The following is a 9,129-nucleotide window of genomic DNA, read 5'->3' on the forward strand; positions in this document are numbered from 1 at the left end:
CACACACACACACACACACATTTTAAACCTGAAATCTGCTTGTCTTGGTTTATCAATGGGAAACAGGCTGTAACCCAGGCTCTGCTAACATCGGTACACACACACACACACTCACACACACTCACACACACAGACTGTGTGTGTCGGGGCACAGTAACCTGGATTTGTTTTGCAGTGTATTGGTGGGGGCCCAGCAGGTGTTCTAATTACCCGCCCTCGCTGCCCCATCTACCTCCAAACGGGAACGGCCTAGGAGCCGCCACGGACTTTGATGTGGCCCAGATCCACCACACATGTGGGACATGAACTCACTTAACGAACACAGACGCTCTGCAAATGAACAGCCACAGCGTGGGGCTGCCATTTGATATTGGTGTTTTCAGTAGGTGGTGAGAGAGAAAGAGAGACAGAGGGAACGTATCGAGGGAAGGAGAGGAGAGGAGAGTAACGGATGGAGAAGGCCAGAGAAAAGAAAGAATAAAAACAGTTTGGCGTCTCACTCTTTTCCTCCTCTTCTGTGAAGCTGCCAGTTCTGAACAGTTGGATGTTTTATCTCGGCCCACAGTTTGCCCGGACGGCTTTTACGGTCTATACTGCGGCCAGATGTGCGAGTGCAGGAACGGTGCCCGCTGCCACCACATCACAGGAGCCTGCCTATGCACCGCCGGCTGGGCAGGACCACACTGCATTCTGGGTAATGGAAGCCACATCATTAAAATGGGGTGTGAGGGAGGCCCTGGCTGCAGCCCATCACGACATGCCATCCTAAAACACAACGATGATGTTAGTGAACAATTATCTCTGTAATCAGACTGTGATGGAGGAAGGGGGGGGTACCCTCAGGCATACGTGTTTTAAAGTAGGTCCATTCTGGATAAATGCACCGGCGTGTTTGACGCGGGGGGGGGGGGGGGGGGGCTCTTCTCAGGCTCTTGTTTTTATGAACACAGTGAAATGATGTGACTCCGTCTCAGTCAAGACTTGTTCTCTTGCCGCAGCCATTTTGTGGTCCTAACTACTCCAATCAGAGTCAGCAGAAAGCTATCAGCCGGCGCTAATGACGCCTCGCTGCCATTAGAGCCTTTTCTTCTTTCTGAGATTCCAAACGTCACTTTGATCATCAGGACGTTTACAATATGTGGACTGAAAACTCTAATACCCCAATTATATGTTTTCACTGTGTGTGTGTGTGTGTGTGCGTGTGTGTGTGTGCAGAATGCCCACAGGGCCAGTTTGGAGAGCAGTGCAGTCAGACCTGTGAGTGTCAGAATGGAGCCAGGTGTGACCACATCACTGGACGGTGCAGCTGTGCAGCAGGGTGGACAGGCACCAAGTGTCAGTTGTGTGAGTCTCACTCTACAGTAAAACAGGACACGATGCTGCACTGAAGTCTCTTTGTCTAAAATACACAGTCAAGTAAAGAGGAATTCTCTATCTGAACCAATTCTGCAGTATATTTTTCTGTTAGCCATATTAGCCACATTAGCTGTTCATACTTCTTTTGTCGTGTCAGCCTGTCCTGCAGGACACTATGGAGAACATTGTTCTGGTCAGTGTCTGTGTCAAAACGGTGGGTCTTGTGACAGGGTGAGTGGACGGTGCACCTGCCCCCCCGGCTGGACTGGGGACGCCTGTGAGAAAGGTGAGCTCATCTTCATCAATCTGTGTTTGAATTGTGGATCATGTAGTGACATGTGACCTGGTTCCTGTCGCACTCACTGGGCAGAATGTTTAAAATTATGCTTTTGAATATATATATATACTGTATATTGGTAGAAATATATTTTGTCACAGACTGAGACTTGGGGTTTTGAACTCTGCAGACAGCTTCCAAGCAGCAGAGATTGGAAAGTGTTTTACTTATAACATGTTTTTTCAGATTATGAAATGAAAACAGTGAAGACTCAACAAAAGTGACAACTTTCTTCTTCGTCTTTTTCGTTAGCATGCTAACTACTAAATAACATCGGTAATTAAACTAGCATCCATCACTGGCGTACCTAGTTAAACAACCACCTGATGGATGCGCTCTCTTTTAGAGTGTGAGGAGGGACGTCACAGAGTGAACTGCAGCCAAGCCTGTGGGTGTGTGAATGGAGGGAAATGTGACAAGGTGACAGGAACATGTGTGTGTCCACCCGGCTGGACGGGAACACTGTGCAGCTCAGGTGACTTTTCTGCTCTTTCTTCAACAACTCCTGAAGACATCGAGAAGAAGGGGAGGGGGCACAGGGGTCAGTTACTGCCTGGGATTTATTAAATATATTTTGATTCTTTTTTTGAAGCCTGTTCTGAGGGACTTTTCGGAGAGGCCTGTGACCACAGGTGTGACTGTGTCCATAGCTTTGGCTGCCATCATGTGATTGGCCAGTGTGAGTGTAAGCCAGGCTGGAGAGGAGCCAGGTGTGACCAACGTGAGTGTGTTTGTAGAGGCCATGAACCTGTGAGAGAATGTTCAGAGTTCGAGGAAGGTGAAAAGCCATGTCTTCTCCTCAGCCTGTCTCCCTGGATCCTACGGAGCTTCCTGTGCCCAGAGGTGTGAGTGTTTGAGGGGGGTGTCCTGTCACCATGAGACGGGCACTTGTGGCTGCCCCCCCGGACTCACAGGACCAGGCTGTGAGAAAGGTGGGTCGGAGGGGTGGGAGGGAGGGGTAAACATCTAGCTAACTGTATGCTAACTCCATTAGCATCTACTTATGGTTGCTCCAATAATAATGTCATGTCTGAAAGACTGTCCGTTCACCTGCGACCAGCCTCACTGATGGCAGGGCAGTAAATAGGTTTGACTCACATTCATAATTCCATTCACCTGGAAAACATTTGTTTTTCATATTTAGGACTGTTGATTTATCATTCCTAATCACCATTAGTTGTGATTGATTACCATTAAAATGATTAATCGTGATTCATCCACAGAAACTTTTCTGTTAATTTTAATATTTCTCATTAACATTACCTTTAGTTTCTCCAGAATTTCTTGGCAACGGAACAACGTCATTGTCATTCCCTCAAAACAGTTTGGCTGACACTTGTGCCCCTTCATTAAAACACTCACACACCACAATACACCACTTCCATCTGGAAGACAGAGAGCATCATGGGATTGAGTGTGTGTGATCTGTGAGGATCCTTCTGTTAGCACTAATTAAATCTTCTCTTTGTCGTCTCTTTCCTCCTGGGGAAGATGAACATTTATTACATTCCAGGAAGTCTTTTCTGCACCAGCACTAAAGCTTCTCTGTCGCAGGACTTTATGCTAATGTTTCATTATTTAAACCGAACCCTTTAGACTGTAAACCAGCAGCTTTGTAACCCCCCGCCCCCACCCTCGCCGCTCTCGCTCCCTTCCTCTCCTTGCTCACACTCCCCAGACATCTGATAAATGTTACACACTGGCTGCCAAGTAAAACAGAAGGCATTGTTTTTGTCTCCTCAGCGGCGGATAAGAGCAGACGATCATAATGACAGCAGCGTAATTGGCTCTTTAGTCTGGAAGTCCTTTCTTATCTGTCCCCCACGCTGCCTGCTGCTGCGGTCTCAGCCCAAAACATGTTCACAGCTCACAGATTCGTCTTGTTCGCTGTGATTGATTGTCTGTTGACTCCATTCATTATTGTGTATTATTGAGTGTGCGTGAAAGCATGTCCACGTGGGAAAGCTGGAAACACGGACAAGTTTCCTGTCCCTGGATGAGGAAAGGCGGTCCATTAGGTTTGGACTGTTGGACCGGACCATCTTAAGACTCGGGTCATTCCAACCACATTTGTTCCCTGTAGTATCTGGGTTGGCCACATGAGGGGCTGAACCGTAAAACGCAGTGTGAGTTGTGGGCCGCCAGGGTTAACGTTTATTGAACTGTCAGTTGTTGGTAAACAAATGTAAAGATCCGCCCTGACCACCATTTTGACACTTTAGGACAAACATTATCAGGTTAAACTCTGTGGGGCCGTTTAAAATGATGTGGCCGACCACATTCGGCCCACGGGCCTTGAGTTTGACATGTTGAGTTCATTTTAATGGCTGTGGTGTAACAATAATGTTTCTCCGTGTCCTAGACTGTCCTGCTGGGACGTTTGGACTCATGTGCAGCCAACTGTGCCAGTGTTCAGGGGACCAGGAACAGTGCCACCCTGTGACGGGGAAGTGCAGCTGCCTACCAGGTTACTACGGGTCACGCTGTGACTTACGTAAGTTACCGGTCTTCTGATGTGGAAGTACCAGGACATTGGTACTGAACAGTACTTTTTACTGCACAAAAACAAAATCAGATAAAAAACAAAAAACCTTTCTGTTACTTTTTGTGTCCAGGATGTCGTGCAGGGAGCTTTGGGCCGAACTGTAGGTTCAGGTGCAGCTGTACCAACTCTGCTCGCTGCGACTTCAGGACTGGAACTTGTTTCTGTCCTCCTGGCTACGTCGGCGCTAACTGCAGCCAAAGTAAATCAATAAAAGTCCCGTGGTTTGTTGTTTTTTTCCCCTGTTTTTGTGGATTGTTGGTAAGACATGTTTGTTCTTCAAGGTTGTCCTAGTGGTTTCTACGGGAAGGACTGTGCGAAGCTGAGCTCTTGTAGCGACGGAGGGCAGTGCAACCCGGTTACTGGGAGGTGCAACTGCAGTCCTGGTAGAATGGGGCAGTATTGTCAGCAAGGTTGGAATCAGACTTTTCCTACTCAGTTGCATGTCTCTTTTGTCAGTTTTAAACACATACACACACGCGCAAGGTCCGATCAAAAAGTTCTAGGATGAAAAAAAGATCCATCTGCTGTTCATATTTGCAGTTGTAAGCGTTCAGTCTTCAGTGGCCGTGGTTCATCCACATCACAAACAAACAAAATGACTGTTACGACTTGTCACGTCAGGAAGACGGTCGGACCCAAGTGCAGCACTCAAGACCAAGTGAGACCAGAACCAGGTGCAGAAAATTTAGTCCAAACAAAATTCAACAAACAGTCATTAGATAACAGGAGCTGAGAGGAACCAAGACTAGATGAAGACTGAGGGAGAGAGGGAGGTATATATACCCTGGGCACCAGGTGACACGAGTGAGACTAATGAACAGGTGATCCCAGGACCAGGTGAGTGTGATAATGCTGATTAACCTAGAGAGGGAGACAGACTGACGTCGCCGTGACAACATGGCAAATGTTGAAATAACCAAACAGTCAAGTTGAGACTATCTACGTGGTTCCATAGTGTAGTGGTTAGCACACCTGCCTCTGAAGCAGAGAGCAGACAGGCCTGGGTTCAATTCCCAGAGGAATTGGCTTCAGATACAAATAGAAATAATGTTTTTCCCTTTTTTTTGAAACTTTTTTACTCTTTTTGAATCTTGAGTCCCCTCTAGTGCTTTGGCGCCCCTCAGGGGGAAACTCATCTCACATTTATGGAACCACCTTGGTTGTTTATGAGACTGTGATCATTAGTCCACGGTCTTCACAGTCACTGAAGCACAAACATCTGCTGAACTTCCTCAACCTCCAACCTGCTGCTCTGACACGCTTCAGTCAAACCAGTGAGAGTGAGAAGCGACCACACCGACGGGGCTGATGCACCTTTCAACAGTTCCGTTGTGTATGAAGTAACAAACTCTCCTTTGATGATCGCACTGCCTCATTAACCAGGAAAACAGATGCATTGTGGGGGTTTTCTGCTTCTGTAATCTATTCCTTAATCAACTGGATAACACGCGGGGTTTTCCATTTTTCTAAATGTTCTCCTCTCTGGTGTCCATGGGTGAACAAACAGCTCACAGGGATGTGTAAATAAACGAAGAAAATCATTATTATGGTTCCATTCTAAAGTTAGTCAAACAACCTGATGACATCACAGTGACATCACAGTTGAAGGAACTGTTAAACTTAAATAAACAAGATTCCACTGTAGTCTATATGTGTCTGTGTCCTCAGCATGTCCTAGAGGGCGCTATGGGCTTCAGTGCCATAACCTGTGCAGCTGTCAGAATGGAGGACTGTGTGACCCAGTTGATGGATCCTGTAGGTGTGGACCGGGCTGGACTGGACCGCACTGTGACACAGGTACAGGAGGAGACATGTTGAATCCAAACAACAACAATATTTATATCACACACACACACCCATATATTCTCTCTCTCTCTCTCTCTCTATATATATATATATATATATATACATATATATATATATATGGTCTATATTGTGGTATATATTTACACTGTGGGTCGGATGTGACACCACACGACTACACGACTGGTGTAGTCTGTTCTTAACCCTCCCTCCCTCCCTCCCCCTCTGTGGTCCTAGCTTGTCCACAGGGACACTATGGTCTGGACTGCTCTCATGACTGTCCCTGTCACAACAATGGTACCTGTGACCGTTTTACTGGAACTTGCTCGTGTACAGCTGGATACTACGGCAACTCCTGCCAACACAGTATGTCAACAAAACTATATACAACACACACACACACACACACAGCCTTCAGTGTTGATTTCTCTTCCCAGAATGCACTTCAGGATTTTTTGGAAAGTATTGTGGCCAAACCTGTGAGTGCAGAGTGGGCCGAACATGTGACCCAGTAACTGGACAGTGTGAATGTCCACCAGGCTACGACGGCTCGCACTGCCAACAACGTGAGTGTGTCTGACACCGATCCAGATGTGTGGTCAAATCTTCTTGTCACACACACACACACAGACAGACTGACTGAGAAAGTGGTGATTTGATGAGAGGTGTTTCCAGGTGTTTCCTGACTGTTTCATGTTCCGTTTTTCTTACCGCACTGAAGAGTTCCTGTTACTGTCCTGGTACTTTCCCTCTGCATCTCGTCCCAAATGTTAATTGTGACCATATTTGTGTTAGTTGTTTTTGTCTGGTTGTTACATGGTTGTTACATGGTTGTTACATGTCCTGATAAAACTAACAACTCTCTGTCCACCTGTGTGTGTGTGTGTGTGTGTGTTTTCTGATCTGCAGGTTGTGAAGCTGGCAGCTTTGGACTGAACTGTGCAGAGTCCTGTCACTGTGCTGGTGACGCCCCATGTGACCCAGTGACTGGGCGGTGCTTGTGCCCCCCCGGGAGGACAGGGGAGAGATGTGAAAAGGGTGAGAATCAACAGGAGAGAATGAATTTGATGAACATCAGAGTTCCGACTTGGTGGATTTCTCTGTATTTGTTCAGATTGTGCTGGAGATCGGTTCGGTCCTGACTGCTCCCTGCCCTGCCACTGCTCCCACGGGGGTCACTGTGACGGAGTAACTGGGCGATGTCTATGTCCACTCACCTGGCTGGGCCCCACGTGTAGTCAAGGTACGTCTGGGCTCCTACTGCTGTACACACACACACACACACAGCCACACACACGAGCGAGGGGGAGAGGGGGGGGGAGAGGGGGAGAGAGGGGGGGGGAGAGGGGGAGAGAGAGGGAGGGAGAGAGGGAGGGAGAGAGGGAGAGAGGGGGGGAGAGGGGGGGGGAGAGGGGGGGGGAGAGGGGGAGAGAGGGGGGGGGAGAGGGGGGGGGAGAGGGGGGGGGAGAGGGGGAGAGAGGGGGGGAGAGAGGGAGGGAGAGAGGGAGAGAGGGAGAGAGGGGGGGAGAGAGGGAGGGAGAGAGGGAGGGAGAGAGGGAGAGAGGGGGGGGGAGAGGGGGGGGGAGAGGGGGGGGGAGAGGGGGAGAGAGAGGGAGGGAGAGAGGGAGAGAGGGAGAGAGGGAGAGAGGGGGGGAGAGGGGGGGGGAGAGGGGGGGGGAGAGGGGGGGGGAGAGGGGGGGGGAGAGGGGGAGAGAGAGGGAGGGAGAGAGGGAGAGAGGGGGGGGGAGAGGGGGGGGGAGAGGGGGGGGGAGAGGGGGGGGGAGAGGGGGAGAGAGGGGGGGGGAGAGGGGGAGAGAGAGGGAGGGAGAGAGGGAGGGAGAGAGGGAGAGAGGGGGGGAGAGGGGGAGAGAGAGGGAGGGAGAGAGGGAGAGAGGGAGAGAGGGAGGGAGAGAGGGAGGGAGAGAGGGAGAGAGGGGGGGAGAGGGGGGGGGAGAGGGGGAGAGAGGGGGGGAGAGGGGGGGGGAGAGGGGGAGAGAGAGGGAGGGAGAGAGGGAGGGTGAGGGTCTCCAAAGTTGAACCAGCTTTAGTGAGAACTCTGTCATGAAGTGTGAGAGGCTCGTCTTCATCACTCCGTGCGTCAGCCTGTCTTCCTCAATAGCGTCTCTCGTCTTCTGACAGTTATTTTAATCTGCGCCCAGCATGGAGCCGGTCTTTGTTTCACCTCCTCAAAGCTGAGCAGACGGAGACCCCGCACCAGTCACTTCTCCTCCACAAACCTCAGAACATTTGTTTTTCATTTACAAACGGTGCTGATCTCTTCCTGCCTTTTTTATCCTCCTCTCTTCAGCGTCACTACAACAGTCGTCCAGACTGTCGGACTTCTCTGTGTCTCAAAGAAGGAGAAGAACCGGCAGAAAAGTCCTTTAACCTGAGGCCCAGGACTGGACATGGAAAAACGCACAGAGCTCAGTGGAGTCAAGTGGTACTGCAGCTGTGTGTGCTGAACTTCATCATAGTCTCAGCGATCCACACTCTTCATCACCACTGAGCATCATCATCATCATCATCATCATCATCATCATCATCATCCAGTCATCTGGCATGCGAGGAGCCTCAGAGGACCAGGTCCTCATCTAGGATAACTACATGTCTACATACACACATGTAGTGATGTGAATGTAAAACATCACTGTAGACTGACTGTAGACTGTAACCCTAACCCTAACCCTAACCCTCTTATTATTTTTCACTCCTTGTTGTTTGTTCACTGTCACAACAGTGGTGAGTGATAATATTTGAAGTTATTTAATTGTTACAGTATACGTTACACCAACATGCACTTCTTATTCAACCAGGTCCCAGTTGTCCTTCTCCATGGTGGTCAGTTGTCCTTCTCCATGGTGGTCAGTTGTCCTTCTCCATGGTGTGTCCTTCTCCATGGTGGTCTTCTCCATGGTGGTCAGTTGTCCTTCTCCATGGTGGTCCGTTGGACTTGTTTTAAGAAAATAAGTTTACTTCATCAGCAGCTACAATTTAGGAGCTTTATATTAAAAGATGGAATTTAAATTGCACAGAGAATTGTGCTGGTGAACCCTGAACCACCTGTTGAACCACACGGTGAACCCTG

The 9,129-nt window shown here is 49.1% G+C and overlaps 1 protein-coding gene and 1 non-coding gene across 2 annotated transcripts in view; both read left to right on the forward strand.

The window, feature by feature from the left end:
- The window catches only part of egfem1 (EGF-like and EMI domain containing 1), a 31,373-nt gene extending 22,455 nt beyond the window's left edge, over positions 1 to 8,918 (forward strand). The window contains exons 23-32 of the mRNA XM_025054925.1: positions 566 to 694; positions 4,056 to 4,187; positions 4,309 to 4,437; positions 4,520 to 4,648; positions 5,907 to 6,035; positions 6,279 to 6,407; positions 6,479 to 6,607; positions 6,951 to 7,079; positions 7,156 to 7,284; positions 8,350 to 8,918. Coding sequence (XP_024910693.1) covers positions 566 to 694; positions 4,056 to 4,187; positions 4,309 to 4,437; positions 4,520 to 4,648; positions 5,907 to 6,035; positions 6,279 to 6,407; positions 6,479 to 6,607; positions 6,951 to 7,079; positions 7,156 to 7,284; positions 8,350 to 8,429 — 1,244 coding nt within the window. The 3' untranslated portion in view covers positions 8,430 to 8,918. The remainder of the gene's footprint in view (positions 1 to 565; positions 695 to 4,055; positions 4,188 to 4,308; positions 4,438 to 4,519; positions 4,649 to 5,906; positions 6,036 to 6,278; positions 6,408 to 6,478; positions 6,608 to 6,950; positions 7,080 to 7,155; positions 7,285 to 8,349) is intronic.
- Positions 5,184 to 5,263, forward strand: trnaq-cug (transfer RNA glutamine (anticodon CUG)). The gene has a single exon. It is a non-coding gene; the product is annotated as a tRNA-Gln (tRNA).
- Positions 8,919 to 9,129: the final 211 nt, after the last annotated feature.

This window comes from Cynoglossus semilaevis, chromosome 4, assembly GCF_000523025.1.
Source record: "Cynoglossus semilaevis isolate Cse_v1.0 chromosome 4, Cse_v1.0, whole genome shotgun sequence".
Taxonomy (NCBI): domain Eukaryota; kingdom Metazoa; phylum Chordata; class Actinopteri; order Pleuronectiformes; family Cynoglossidae; genus Cynoglossus; species Cynoglossus semilaevis.